Here is a 16,167-nt window from a genome sequence, read left to right as displayed (position 1 = left end):
AATAAGCAGACTTTGGCTTCACATTACCTTTATATTTGGGCTGATCTATCTATCTATCTATCTATCTATCTATCTATCTATCTATCTATCTATCCATCCATCCATCCATCCATCCATCCATCCATCCATCCATCCATCCATCCATCTATCTATCTATCTATCTATCTATCTATCTATCTATCTATCTATCTATCTAGAGTTAAATAAACATTAGGCACTGTATTTTAATGTCTTCATAGTCCTAAAGTCTGCAAATCACTGACCTCTACACTAAGCGCCTGTCACAAATGTGACAAGCACAATTCTCTTGAAAATGTCACGCCATTTATCATTTACATCAAACTCTGCTTTTCACGTCTTAGATTTTTATTTGTGACATCACTTAAAAAAACAGACTAGAAGCTTTCACTGAGAAGCAGCTGGTAAGACTAGATTGAATTTTTTTGTTCTGTCATTTTTTGAAGTCACCCTAAAAACTCAGGAGTGAATGATGGCCCCTGTTACATTTTGTTAATGGCATTTAAGACTTGGGCCATATGTCCATCTGTGTACATTGCACCTACTGGTCTTCAGCTGCCACATTAGAGGCATGTCATATTAACTGCTTAGCTGAATTTGGCTGGAAGTGGAACACAAGCATGCCAGTCCATTTTTACATAAAGGTCTTGTGTCATATCAGCACATGATGAGACATGACAGGAAACCTGGAGCTCCACTGCCTGAAGAATGTTTTTGTTTTTCATCTCAGACTTTCCATGGGGTCAGCATGTAACAAAAATTAACTATGCTCTTGGTATTAAAAATAATGTGTTAATTTTAAAAAGTGGGATGAAAAGTGATATTTACTATATTACCATGCAAGTAGTTTTCCTTATTAGACAAACACATTACTTTTGCATTTCCATTCCTTGTTAATACTATGGTGTTTTTTCCATTATCTTTTTTTTACAAATTCTCTTATTCCTGTCATCATACATGTTCACTCATGCTCACACCAATTCATAATAGAGTTATAAATCAGCCTAACAAGTATATCTTAAGGATACAATGAGGGAACTGGAGCACATGGACACAAAGAAGAAAATATCATGCACACACATTGTCCCGGCTGAGATTTGGAGCGGTAAGGAAGCAGCACTAAACACTGCACCATGCTGTGCCTATACTAAAATTATAAGGCATTAATAATGACAGATGAATTAAAATATGAATCTGGTTTGCTTATCTGAAATTTCTTGAATTCACTGACTCTTAAAAAGGGATTGTTTAAAAAGTGATTATTTTAAGATTTTTTTAACCCGTTGTGTTATGAAATGATTTTTAAACTTAACAGCAGCATGCAGAAATGGTGCATATACAGTATGCAGTAAGTTCCAAGCAGGCAAATGTCCATGACTCTTTGCTTTGTGGAACACCATGGAGGTCTTCTGTGGATTAATTTGAGAGAAGTACAGAGGTTTATTTTTTTAACATATGTTAAAAAATGCTATCAATGTGGTAACTATAGCACTATTAAGTTTGCTGAATCTAGGCTGAAGGGTTTTACTTGCCATATTTTATATTTTCTTTGTACTGTTTGTTTTTTACACCACAATACGTTCAAAAAATATCAGGATGGGACATTTTCTTCCATCAGTATAGCATATGGTGTTTTTTTTTTGTAGCAGATTTTGGTGGGCTGGCTTCAGCTGTGCTTAAAACGTCTATGAACATAATGTTACAAAGACAAATTGACACATACTTAGAGTTTTGGCATAAGTGACTGTGAATACAAGTATTGTATCCAGTATTGCCTATGCATTATGTGTCAATACGCATCTATATCTCTATACTCATTCCACCACATTTTTTCCAACACTCCTGCATTCCATATACCTATTAAAATTAATTTTTTAGCTTTATTTTATCTCAACCAAGCATCGTCAGCAATAATGAAGTCTAGATTACCAGGCCAATATATAAATGTGCTTAGAGGGCTGCATTTTTATTTAAACTAAATTATTTTGTAGGTTTGGCTTTAGATCATTTCAAATGTAGACTATACTTCACATTTCAGCCAATGTTTTTTTGGACAGGAACAATATGTGTTTATTCACGATGCTATACTGGAAGCCTGCCTTTGTGGGGATACTACAATTCCAGCTTCTCAGCTCCGCTCAGTGTATTATGAAATGAACAGATTGGATCCACAGACCAACTCCAGCCAAATCAAAGAAGAGTTTCGGGTAGGCATTTAATCAAAGTAATTGTCTAAATTTGTGTATGTGTATGTGTTTATATAAGAAAGAATATTCATGTTTGGGAATAAACTAAAATCTCCTCAGAAATAAGCATGTAAAAAAATGTACAGTTCTCAACTTAGTGACTGAAACTCATGTTATGTAAATATATTTACATTTATGTAGTTGTATTCAGGAAAATAAAAGATCCAAAACGATGGTATCTTTGACCAAAAATTATGTGAATTATGTAATTGTCTCATCTAATTTTTATACCCAGTTCAACTGGGCACTTTTAGCATTGCACAGGAAAGGCTACCAAGTTTCAGGGTGACAACTAGAAGAGGAAATGTAACCGAGTTTTGAAACTAAAGATACGTCCTATTAAACATCAACGCCCAAAACTATACCCAAAAAAAAAATCGTATTAAGAGAATTTAAAAGTCAGATATTGGGAGATCTTAATTAGGACAACTAAAACAAACACAAAGATAGATTTTTCTTTGATATCTACAAACTAGGATAGTGAATAATCCAATGTGTCGGTTCCTATTGTTGTCAACCATGTAACTTCTTAGACCTCATACCTAGCAACCGTCAATGCATAAACACATCAGTGACACAGATTGGTGACAAAACCGCCACAGAATAATTTCTAATCACTGACAACAATTTCTATGATAAAATAAATGTATAAAACAGATTCAGTGGCTCAATTAAAAACAATCTTGGAAGTAATCATTAATAAAAAGGTTTAAACGAATGTGCAAAAATATGTCAACATACAGAATCATAACAGGGATGTTCAAGGTTAACACAAGTATATCATTAATTATGGCTGTTTGCAGCATATTAACAGAAAAGGAGTGTTTCTGAAAGGCACAAGTGTTTATTTGTATAATGTTGTTTTCAGTTTGATTCACAGGAATCTGCATTGCTAAAAATGAATTTGTAGCGTTGCGAAAAAGTATAATATTAAAGAAATAATGAAGCCACACACACATAGATAAACAAAGGAGAAAATAAAATGCCAAACAAATAATAATAAATATAAAATTTGCCACCTCTTGGTTCCATATTTTCTGAAAATGGGTCTTTCTAGTCAAAGTATGACTAGAGACTGACATAAAATTAGTTTGAGAGTGTAAATATCCAGACAGTTCTTGATTCAAGTGTTAAACGCAGGTCACATTCAAGTCACACGTGTCTATATTGGACTTGGTACCATATTTGAAAGTCGGTCAAATGTGATCTGAAAAGTTTTCATTCTGTGTGTTTTATCTGCTGTTCACTGAAAGGATTTTATCTGTGTCACATATGAGTGAAAATTTTGGAACATAACAATTGCTGCAATGATGTCGCAACTCATATGACATGTGTATCATATATGTGCAGCATCATACAAACAAGATGCACAAAACAGCTCCTGTGAAAACAAATACTCAAAGTGGCCATGCTCTGGATAAACAGGGACACACAAAATCCTAACAAAAAGACATTACCAAATAATAATGAAATATTTAAAAAAACATCAAAGTTCAAAAATGAAACACAAAATTAATAAAACAAGTGAAATGCTTTCTAAGCAGTAATGCTGTAAAATGTATTAAAATGATGCAATAGAGCAAACTGAAAGCAGCTGCTTTTTAGCATTACATGGGAAGGACTTCAAAGGAACTGATTGTGTTCTGTCACTTTTGATGATGATTCATTATAGATTAGTGTAGCATGTTGGCATGGGTGAAATCGCAAGTCGCTGGCTCAATGCTTTCTTCTGATTTAGTGTATGAGCCTGTGCAAGCTTACTCAGCCTTTGATTTAGGTATAACAATGTTTGTAGTGTTTGTTTCTAAAATCTTATTAGTCACTATGGATGAAAGTATCTACCTAAAAAATACAATAATAACTTATGAATCTTATTCAAATGCTTGCTAACTTTAATGCGTCTTTAATCATCACAGACGTTAAACATGGTGACACCGACATTACGAGTAGAAGACTGCAGTATAGCTCTCTTACCCCGAAATCATGAGAAGAACAGATGTATGGATGTTCTTCCTCCAGACAGATGTCTCCCGTTTCTCATCACCATCGATGGAGAGAGCAGCAATTACATCAATGCTGCCCTGATGGACGTATGTACAATTTCTGTCTTTTGTTATTTTACATTCATTTGATAGTATGCAGTGCTTCTTTGAGTATCTGAAAGAGTAGGATATGGGCTTATTTTTTCACCATATAGTGCTGACAGAGTGTAGTTTGTCGATATTTATGTGCCCAAAGAACAGTTTGACTTATAATTTAAGGAAAGTGACTGCCCACTTTGTCAGTTTTTTGCCATAGTATACATCAGTTAACTAGGGTTAGACAATGGATGGGCACTTAGTATTGTTCAGAAATTAAACTTGTACAAAATCTGGGATTTTGGGTAAGTTTTTTGTTTGCTTAAATAAGTAAATTAATGATAACATCCTAGTAAGTAGTAAGAAAACTTAATAAAATTAATGTGTCTACTGTATATTGTCATAGAAACAGACTCTCAGTCAGCCACAGATTTGGCCAAATACAGTGTCTTCATGAATAAATGGAGAGATGAGCAAAGATTAACACATGAAAAGGGACTGCAGTGATTTTACTACTCAGCCATTGAGATATAGCAGATCCAGTGAATTGTGCTTGTCTGTGGGGTCCTTTTTACACTCTCACTCTCTCTCACAGGTTGATGTGTTTGTATACTTTACCAATGAATTGATCAATCTTTATTTTGTACAGATTCATTAATAGCATGCTCTATAACAGTATATATAGTAATTAAAAATTGCACAGTGTAACACATACAGGCAGATGCAAGAAGTGACATTTTTATCCTGTCGCTGGCTGATACAAATATCTTTTTGTTCCCTGGAGCAGATCAATGCAGGGTAAATCAACGGCTCTAAACAAAAACCCAGACACACATGAAGATTAAACAGATACAAAACCAATCACAAAGCTATTTCGCCTCAGCCCACTTATAGGATGTTAAACAACAGATACTTATTAAATGGCAAACATGAAGAGTAAAGCTCAGGCTTGTAGCCAAAGGCAGGATACAAGAGCAAACAAAAAACTAATAATAATAAAGTATGTGGATGAAATTCTGAAAAACAGGTAGACACTGTTTAAAAGAAAAACTTTTCCATAATAGTCTGCAGATCTGCTGCAAATTGTCTTTTTTAAACCCCATATACTTTTTATAATTTTAACATTAGCAATATGTGACATACAGAATGCACATATAATAAAATTAAAGTGAATATAACAGAAAACGGTAACCTTTGTATGTATTTGAAGAATTGCTGAGACTGTACTCTCCATCCCAGGTGTTTGGGCCCAACCAAGCTGGAGCTGCAACAAAATATGAACACCAAACCATTTATCAAGCACGACAGGGGGCCAGTTTCATGACAGACTCAAACCAAAGATAAAATCATTGCTTGTCTGATAAAATTGGGGCTTTAAAAAGCCAAATGTTGAGACATCATGTTTCACACTGTGATGGAAGTCTTTTGTAAATTGTGACATATTAAACCACAGGTTTCAATTTTATGTTATTATTATTGGCACTATACATATTTTAAACACATGTAACAGAAAATGGAAATGCCTTAAAAATGCTAAATTGATTTGCCAATGTTTATGCTGTGCTGCTAATTGTGGAGTCAATTACACCATTTCATCTGTGTTCAAACTACAAACACATAGATTTCTCTGTGAGTTTCATCACACTTTTCTGATTCTCTGCCAGCAAGTTGTAGAGAGTGGCAGTATACCCCTCCATTAGCACCTGTTTGACAGTACTTCCTTAGTATTTAGTGCCACCTGAAGGGAAAGAATATGCATTTACAGTATGTAAAAAGTGGAAAAAATGAAGTTTGCTTTCATTTCTGTTTCCTTTTACATTCTTGCATAGATGCCAGATGCTACAATCAGGCCACCAAAAATAACAGAATTTGTGTCCTTTCACTGCACATATATTAAGGACCGGTATCCTTTTGTAAACTTACAAACATCAGCTTATGCCATAGCACCTTAATAGAACTAGACAGAGGACATACTGTAGATAATATTATACAGTGTGACCACCAGGAGGCACTGAAGCACCCCAAACCCCAGACATAACCTCACAGACACAAATCACAATTGCACAATGTAAAAAGGTTTATTAACACAAATACCTTATTCAAAAAGCACCAAAAGTAACATAAGTCAAATATAAATCTTCTCTCTTTTTATTCTTCTCTTCTTCAACTCTTCCAGGCAAGCTTCGTCCTCTTCCACCTGACTGACTTGCCAGGATGAGGTTGACCAGTATCTTTTATGTTGGACACAGGAGTACTTCTAGTGCTAGGGCATACGCTAATGGAAGTACTTCTGGGTCAATCACAAGCCCCAAAAAGTAGGGATTGTGGATCCTTCAGCTCCCCATGGCAGCTTCCAAGGAACCTAACAGGGCTGCCCTCCAGAACTACAGGTCCCATCATGCCCTACGGGCAACCATGTGGGAATCCTAATTGCCACCTAGCATATTGGTGAAAAGAATAATCAGCAATTCTCATTTCCCCTGGTCTTTCCATTGCAGTGTCCTTCTGGCCAGGTAAAAATCCCTGTTCAGCCCTGGCCGGGATGCCAGTCCCTACATGCTGTCCATTACATTGCCCCCTTCACAGCTGAGCCATGTAGGATGAGTTGGCCAGTCCCTTGAGGGGTACAGTCCCAGCAGAGAAACGCTATGAATCTCCGTATCCATAGCATCTATTTAAAACAGAGGGAGTACAGTCAGAAGTTATATGGCTCGTTCCACAGTTATCTTGACCCTAGATTCTCTTTTGCATCCTGTAAGGGCAGTGTCTTCAGAACCGTGCCTCGTTTCATAGCACTCATAGCACCGGAAGTCACAGCAGAAGGTTGGTTCCCTATAGTATTCCCATATTTCTTAGATGTTTTCCTTCCCGTGGTTATAAAGGTAGCTATTTCGTTTAGCGTATTCCGTGTATGATTGGTCTGGATGTTTTTGACCACAATACATTTTCACATACAGGTTCCTGTTAAACACATGGCCAGAAAATCCTGCCGGCTAAACTACTTGTGATGACCAGAGGGTGTTGCAGGACCCCAAACCCCAGACACAACATTACAGACACAAGGCCCAATATAAATAATAGGCTTATTAACATGAATACCTTGTACAAAAGGCACCAAAAGTGACATAAACCAAGTATAAATCTTCACTCTTTTTATTCATTTCTCCTTCCACTCCTCCAGGCAACCTTCATCCTCTTTCACCTGACTCTAAATCTCATGGATGAGGTCGAGTGGTCTCTTTTATCTTTGATCCGGGAGTACTTCTGGTGCTAGGGCATAGCCGAATGGAAGTACTTGTAGGACAATTGGAAGGCCCAAAGAGTAGGGATTATGAATCCCTTTAGCTTCCCTTGATGCCCCCCATGAAACCCAACAGGCCTTCCCCACGGAACTATAGGTCTCGGCATGCCCTGCGGGTGTCTGTGTGCAAATCCTAATCCAGAGAGACTACTACCTAGCTTATTGGGGAAGAAAATAATCATTAATGCTCATCTCCCCTGGTCCTTCCATTGCAGTGGCCTCCAATCCGTGTATGGATCCCTGTTCAATCTTGGCCGGGATGCCAGTCCCTGCATGCTGCCCATTATAGCAGTTACTATTATGTAAACTAAGAGCCAGTCAACCAAAGACTTAACACCAGTCATTCATCAGATTTGGGCATTTTCTCTTCTAATGGCCTCTCTATTGACCTACTGTTTTCTTCATACCACAACCCCCACCTTGTCAGCACTATGAAACATTTATGTGATGAGAGGGATACAATAAAATAGTTATGTGCTCTATTATTGTGCCTTCAAACCTCTACAAAATGCCTTATAGACCAGTGAGTTATTTTTAAGTTGTGTATCTTTTAGCATCTGTCAGTTCTCTTCTTGGATTTTCCCAGGTTACACACCATAGTTCAGCTCATCAACACAACTGGACATGGCTGCTATACCAGCTTATTATCTGTTGCTATTGCTAAGCTTCCATTCAGCAAGAACAGATGATAAACTGTTAAGGAAATTAATCACCTTTGAAGCATGGTCACTCAGGTTGAGCAGGGCACTATATGTTCTTAAGTGATGCTAGTGTGCATGGTTCATTTAGTACCAGTCTGAAGAGCTGAAATACACTTTTCAAAAGATGCTCAAGGTAAAACTTGCATTTCCCTCCTTCCTTGACAAGTAGCTGCTGAAAAGTAGCAAATTTCAGGTTTACACTGTGGAAGAAGCTACATAGAGCTGCTGCACTGATACAGGAATTTTATTCTTTATATAGTTAATTGTAGAATATTGACCCCTCATTTTAAAAGACTGTTCATGGTTGTCTTTTTTTCATTTTTGTGCTTCACAGAGCTATAAGCAGCCATCAGCCTTTATAGTCACACAGCATCCATTGCCAAACACTGTTAAAGACTTCTGGAGGTTGGTTCTGGACTATCATTGTACTTCAATAGTGATGCTGAATGATGTTGATCCAGCCCAGGTAAGTGCATTGTTTTAGAGGGAAATAGAAACTGTGACTTTTTTCAAGACATACTTTTTATGACTGTTAGGGAGTGACATATACCAGCTGAGCAGCTGGTACCATTTACTATCCACTGAAACGAATGCCAAGCTGCATTATTTGCTGTGTACTGTCACATATTAATCTAGAATTTTATTTAATTTCAGAATCGTTATCAGTAACGTGTGGCTCAGATATTAATACTGTCATCTCACATCTGGTAGGACCTAGGTTAAATTTCTTGGCTAGTCACTCTATGAAGAGTACAGGTCCTGCCATGGTTCACAGAGATTTCGTATGGGTACACTTATTTCCATCTGCTGTTCTGAATAAAAGAAAAGGCACCAGGAAGTAAGGGAGATAAATCATTGGCAAAAAGAAAATAAAAACTATAGCAAAGTGTTTACCAAAAAGCCACAAATGTCCATGTATTTGCATTGTAAAAATATGTTATGGTTTTATAAAGTACTCTATGCTTATTACTGGCTTTGTGAGAGAATATAGAAAGGGAGCACATCCTTTGACAAGCATCAAGAGGATTTGAAAAACAGCTGGGACTTTCATTAGAAACAAGCAAACTGATGCTCCTCGCAGGTCTTAGTCCTTGCCTTGGTCTCAATAATGCTGATCATCAAGGCTGAAGTGATCTGAACTTTTATTTCTCACTACAATAGATCTGAATATGAATTAGAAAAAGCTACTTGTTAGTTGTTTTTTAGCCTGTTTTACCCTCAGAATTGTGTGTGTCCATCTTGTATGCTCTTAATTAACTACAACACTGTCCTGTGGCAGGGTGGTGATATAGTAAATTGTTTAATAGTTTGCAATTACCTTAATAAATATGATGAAATATCCATCTTATTATTGTACATGCAGTATTTACGTTATGTATGTGTTGAAAAAACAGTTTTTTCTGCACAATGCAGGTCAGAAGCTTTTGTATACAGATGTTGAATCCAAGGATGTGATTCCTTTACCTAAAATATGACTATCCTAAATGATTGAATGCTACCTAGCTAATTTATAGTATATTTCATGGTCCAAGAGTAAGATTTCAATTGTTAGCCAACACTGAAGCACTAATGGGACCTTCTCATAGTGACAAGTTATTTCACGAACAGACCACGAGGAGTTTATAGCCGAATGTGATTGACTTTCAAAATCTCTAATACAAAAAGAGCTACTTCAAAACATGAGTGAATGCAAGACATGTATGTGCTGTTCATTTAAAATTATTGATTAGTTATTATTAGTTCTAAACATTTTCTCAAAATACATGATGAACTACTTTGGGCTGGACTCTCTTGTCATATTCGTGTCTATGAATCAGGTAGTGGAAGAGGGTTGTGTGTTCTGTTTGATTGATATTTTTGTATTACTGTATTGATTGAAGGTTTGACTGAACTGCGTTTTTCTTTTTGCATTTTGCGGTCTTAATAAACAAAAAATATTGACCAAAAAGAGTGGTGAGTAATATTGTGAATTGTTTCTCTTCTTCTAGTTATGCCCTCAGTATTGGCCAGAAAATGGTGTTCACAGACACGGGCCTATTCAGGTGGAATTTGTTTCAGCAGACCTTGAAGAAGATATCATTAGTCGAATATTTAGAATTTATAATGCAGCAAGGGTAGGTATTTTTAATTACACTGTTTTTCATGAATGCCACAGAGACATTGAATATTTTTTGTAATGGCAATGGAAATGCTTCACCTCCAATTGTTTCAGCATTTCACCGACACTAAATTGAATAACATGGTTAAAACCAATGTTGGGATTGTCAGGTTTAAGTCAGATGTTCAAAAGCATATACAAGCCTTCTTACACATATAAATCATTGAAACATAAAGACATATAATCAGAACTGGAATTAAATCATTTGTTCATAACATACATTTTATTTGGCAACAGTTCCAACAAAACTAGTATAACATAAAGTACATTATGAGGTGTAATTAAAATACAAATAATACAACTTAAAGACATGGTATTAGATTGATTTTAAAAATTGTTCTTGTGAGAGTGAACCTGAAGATCAGTGTGTGTGACTTGTGAAGGACTGCCATCGTTTGTATTGATGTGTCCTGCTTATGCCAGTTGTTTTTATGATGGGCTCTGGCTGCATTGAATACAGTAGGTGGGTACAGGAAATGGATGAATGAAGGATGAACCACATTTTATTTTGATTCAAAGATTTGTGTAACACTCCTGAAGCCCACCTTGTAAGACAATAAACAGTAGGGAATAAATGGTGGGAATAAATAGTGGCAGTGTAGTATAGTAAGTAGGATAGCACTGCCACTTCACAATAGTGAGCTCATAGTTTGCTTTTGGAACCCATTGTTCTTCACTCAGACATGTCACTGACAATACTTTTCATGATGACTATGTTTTCTTGTCTCTAATCACAAATTAGCATCTCTTCAGTTAAGCTACCAAATGAAAATAAAAACAAAAATTGTTTAAATTTTATAGCCAGATATGAAGACTGTTTGCATCTCTCAGACTGACACAGACAACCTGACTACAGATCTGCATTGTTTTGAAAAACTTCACAAACTTCAAAGGACTTTATTGGACAGTTATCTTATCTAAAGATCTTGACCATACATTGTTCTTCTATCTCCTGTTAAATTAATCTTAGCCTGAATGAACCTATTAATTTTTTACATTTAAGAGTTTTCATTCAAAAATTTACCATTGTTGTTTCTTGTCCTAGTGTGTGGATATAAACTCAGGGAACTTCAGTTTCTGTATTACATCTTGCCTGAAGAAGGGGCCTGAGTTGCCTCGAAAGCTTGCATATTGTAATCTTTTTAGTTAGCCAATAAAAGGTGTCATTTTGCTTGGCTTTTCTCTACACTTTCCACATTTAAGTCATAGTGTTTCTAAGGCAGGCAATGTGGCATAGTAGTTTAGACTTCAATCCCTGAGGTACAAATCCTGCTGCTGATACTATGTGACCTTAAGCAAATCACTTTATTTACCTGTGATCATTTGGAAAAACAAACAAAATGTAAACAATTCTGTCTTAAATGTTGTAAGTCACCTTAGATAATGGCATCAGTCAAATAATAGTAATACATTCTAAATATTTTTAACAATTCTAAGAATTCCAGTTATAAACATACAGAATTCCATGTTTTTAATGTTGGAAATACCTGGGATATTTTAAGTTATCCAGAACTAAGGATTGCCCATTTTATTCCTTCTTTTGAATTGTACAGCCTCAGGATGGCTATCGGATGGTACAGCAGTTCCAGTTCTTGGGATGGCCAATGTACAGAGACACGCCGGTATCAAAACGTTCCTTTCTGAAACTCATTCGACAGGTGGAAAAGTGGCAAGAAGAGTATGACGGTGGAGAGGGACGTACTGTTGTACACTGCTTGTAAGTCTGAAAAACATGGCTTGGTCCAATGACCTGTGTTATTTTTTTATAATTAGTCATATTCTCACAATGTCCAAAAATGCATGCATTTTTTCCAAAGATACTGTAAAATATATACCGTACTTTCAGAAAATAAAAGTAGTATATGACTGTGAAGCAGGTTTAGATGGGATTGAGCTTTTGCATTGAAGATCTGCCTCTCCCCCACATCGATTGATTAAGGTGTCCTGTAAGACAGTAACAGTAAGAAAAGAAGTGTGCTGAGAAAATGGATAAAGTGATTAACTTGCACAACTGCCTTGGTGGCACTGTAGAATAAAGGCTTGCTCAAGTCCATCTATTAGACACTCCTTGCTACATAACACTAAGTAAGCCTCCTGTTACATAACAGTAAGTCTCTAATAGACGCATAGACCCTATTCTAGTCTTACTAAAACCAATCCAATCCTTTTTTAAGCTCTTGTTAAGTAGCAGCAACTTAGGGATAACTGGGTACCCCTGTTTTGTTCCCATTTGTTAAGGTTTTCTTGCAGGCTAGTAATTGATTAAGAGATGCACCTCGGGCTCCCCTATTCTAAAGGTTTATTACTCCCCAGCTTCTTTTTTCATCCCTCAGTATGCCTCTTTATCAGGTGGTTTTTGTAAGTGTTATGTTTTAATAAGGATGATGCTATAAATTTGACTTACAAGAAGAAAACTCTGAAAATGATTTAGGGGTTTTTGGTTACACAACCTTCCCATCAGTTAACAGACACAATTGAAATCTACACTCTGTTATAAACTATTGAGTGCAAATCAAACAATGTGCCTGAACTTCCTAATGGATGTGGCATATCCTGTGTAATTAGGTGATCAGGCTACAACAGAGACGTACAGTAGCAGACAGTCATACCCTGACAGACCTCTCTAGGCCACATGAGAACCTAATCCAAAGTCTTCAGAATTCTTAAAAACATTGATAAAGATATTCCAGTGGATTTCTTTCTGCTAAATATAGATTTCTAATGGAAACTGAAAGACTACTGTATATTAAAGCTATAAAACAGAATGCACTGATTCTCACAAAGAGTATGAAAGAAATGAAAGACTTGAAGTGAATAATCTGACAGCTTTATATATTCTAAAGAGGTGCTGGACTATTGACCATGCCTGTAAAAAAGGTTCTAACCTTATTTAACCTTCTCTAATTTAGTTGTCTACTTTAATGTATTTTTAAAAGTATTATAAGTGATACAAGAAACACTAACAATGAAAACTAAATGGCTTATTTTCTTTTAAAAAAGTGTAATTTTATGTTAAGCCAGATCTTGAAAGGACAGTCGGAATGTATAACATGGAGAGCACAGCTAAGTTGAATGACTAACCCACGTTCTTCTTCTCAATGCAGAAATGGTGGAGGCCGCAGCGGAACCTTTTGTGCCATTAGTATTGTCTGTGAAATGCTCCGACATCAAAGAGCTGTTGATGTATTCCATGCTGTAAAAACACTTAGGAACAATAAGCCCAATATGGTGGACTTACTGGTATGTACTTTACAAAGTGTCTCACACTTCTATTGAAAGACAAAAACACAGACAGTACAACACAATTAAAATGTAAACTGTGTTTTGACTGAATTGTGCTTTGCATTTTTGTCTTTGCAGTAATATGTTTTAAAATCTTGAACTACATTTCATTTTCTAGCATTATAATACCCGTCTTTTGATGTACCTGCCTGCATCATTATTGAATTCTACCTTCATTCTCACCACTTTGATTGTCATTTCTTGTTTTGTATGGCTTGTCTAAATGTGTCCTGTTCTGAGGAAAAGTGTCAGGTGCATGAGACCCTCTGGTCACCCTTACTGCTCTGCTAATGCCAAGGACAATTAACCTGGCCACTAATAAAAAATAAGGAAATAAGCACACCGTGTAGTCTGGGCTTAAAGCATTTATTGCCGGTGTTCTCTAGAAGCAGCAGAAGGTAACCACGAAGGCTGACTCTTCTCAGGAGACTGGCCTGTGTTCCGTGGAGGCTGACATGGCTACTGTGCTGCTGTCTGTGATGAATAACATTTCATACCGTCTGCAACCTGCTGAACCTACAGAGCTTCATCCATACAAGACATATGAGGTCATTTTGGGTGCATTGTGTGTGTCTGTGTTTGTTGTCTGATGGTAAACTCTAGGCGCCCCTTTTGCAGTAACCAGCAAGAATCTGTAAACCTGCCTGTCCCAACCCCATAATTATTGGCACCCCTGAGAAAGATGGGTAAAAAAGGGCTAAACAAATTCCCCATTTGGTGAATTTCACATATCTTACACTGAACACAATCTTTAATTGAAGTAAATTATGAGAAAAAAAAATCCCACATCAAGAATTAATTATTTTTAACAAAACCGCATATGTCAGGATTTTTGGCATCCCTAGAAATTTTTATGAACAAAGATGATCAGAGTGTGTAGAAAGTGTGTTTTCAAGCAGTAATCCATGACTTCCTATGTCACTAGGATATACTGTAAATATGAGGTATCACGGGGGCCAAATACCCACACAATTCAAATGAGGGAAAAGTGTGTGTTGACCATTATAAGTCAAGGATTGCTGTAAAAAATAGCTACTCTCCTGAAAATACCCATATGTACAGTTGGGACAATAATGAAAAAGTTCAGATCAACTTAATTAAACTATTACCAACTTGCCTAGAGGAGAACCCAAGTTTATTTTTCCCCTATACACAATGAGGAGGATGGTAGGAGAGTTAAAAAGAATCCCCAAAGATCACTGTTAGTGAAATACAGAAAAAAGTAACAGCTTGGGATCGCCAGTTCTCCAAAGATGCTATGGAACTTTCACTGGAACTGCGTTCAGTGGGTCATATTGGAGCAAAAATTGACCTTTTTGGCAACAAACACTCGAGGCAGGTTTGGCATAAAAAGAAGGCTAGCTGTACTGAAAAGAACCTGCTCCCTACTGTCAAGTGTGGTGGTGGTTCTGTGATGTTGTGGGGCTTGTCTTCCTCTAAAGGCTCTGGCAAACCTTGTTAGGGTACATGTTATCATGGAATCCATGAAATACCATAAGATTTTGGTTCCTGCAGGGTCATAGTTGGATCTTCCAACAGAAAAATGATCCAGAACATATGTTCAAGGTTAAAGGAGCACACAACCAAGCTTCTGCAGTGGCCATCTCAGTCTCTAGACCTAAACTCCATTGAAAACCTGTGGGGAGAGATGAAGAGGAGAGTGCACAAGACACAAGATCCAGCATGAGAGAGAGGAATGGACTCAGATTGACAGCTCCATGTTTAAACTCATAGGATGTTACAGGAGAGGGAAAGCGAAGTTGTACGAATGCAGGGGTGTCAATTATTGTGACATATGTGGTTTTGTTAAAAAAAATTTTCAGTGTGAGGTTAAAGGATACGTTTGGTATTTTTCAAGTTGAAGTTACTTCTTCACAAACATTGTGTATATACCCTTGCCACGTGAATTTGTTTTCTAAAATTAAGCATTTTCTATACATTTTAATATATGATTTAAATTTTAATATCTTGCCCAGACTTTTGTATTTTGTATTGGTGGCTATGAGGCATGGAACACCACTGGAGAATAAAAGCCTAAAAACTTACTGAATATGTCCACTTTGAAGTGGCAAAACATAACTTCTGTGTTTCGAGTGAGTGTTTGGGACAACAAAAGGGGTCTAGAAATAATCATTTTATCACATATTCCTGGGGCTGTTTTTATTGAGCTAGGTGTACGTTTCCTATTCGCTTGTGTGGCTGCAGTGGCCTTTGTGGGAGGAGTTCTCACATAAATATGGCAGAAAATCAACACCAAGCACATGGCAAGAAAAGTTTACTGTGATTTGGTCTTGAGAGGAAAGCCTGCCACTCGGAGTGAACGATTATGGTGGAGTAAGACAAGCACCAAGCACGCGTGCACAGCTGGTCTTCTTTTTAAATG

At 36.7% G+C, this 16,167-nt stretch overlaps 1 protein-coding gene across 11 annotated transcripts in view; it reads left to right on the top strand.

Moving 5' to 3' along the window:
* The window catches only part of ptprma (protein tyrosine phosphatase receptor type Ma), an 815,060-nt gene that overhangs the window by 797,033 nt on the left and 1,860 nt on the right, over positions 1–16,167 (top strand). For all 11 annotated transcript variants that reach the window (XM_039754798.1, XM_039754797.1, XM_039754796.1 and 8 more), the window contains 6 exons: positions 2,076–2,225; positions 4,181–4,354; positions 8,679–8,810; positions 10,333–10,458; positions 12,056–12,219; positions 13,607–13,742. In XM_039754798.1, the coding sequence (XP_039610732.1) occupies positions 2,076–2,225; positions 4,181–4,354; positions 8,679–8,810; positions 10,333–10,458; positions 12,056–12,219; positions 13,607–13,742 (882 nt within the window). The remainder of the gene's footprint in view (positions 1–2,075; positions 2,226–4,180; positions 4,355–8,678; positions 8,811–10,332; positions 10,459–12,055; positions 12,220–13,606; positions 13,743–16,167) is intronic.

Source organism: Polypterus senegalus, chromosome 5, assembly GCF_016835505.1.
Source record: "Polypterus senegalus isolate Bchr_013 chromosome 5, ASM1683550v1, whole genome shotgun sequence".
NCBI classification, from domain to species: domain Eukaryota; kingdom Metazoa; phylum Chordata; class Cladistia; order Polypteriformes; family Polypteridae; genus Polypterus; species Polypterus senegalus.
Note: the sequence above shows the minus strand (reverse complement) of the source record. Positions and strands in the feature narration are given on the sequence as shown.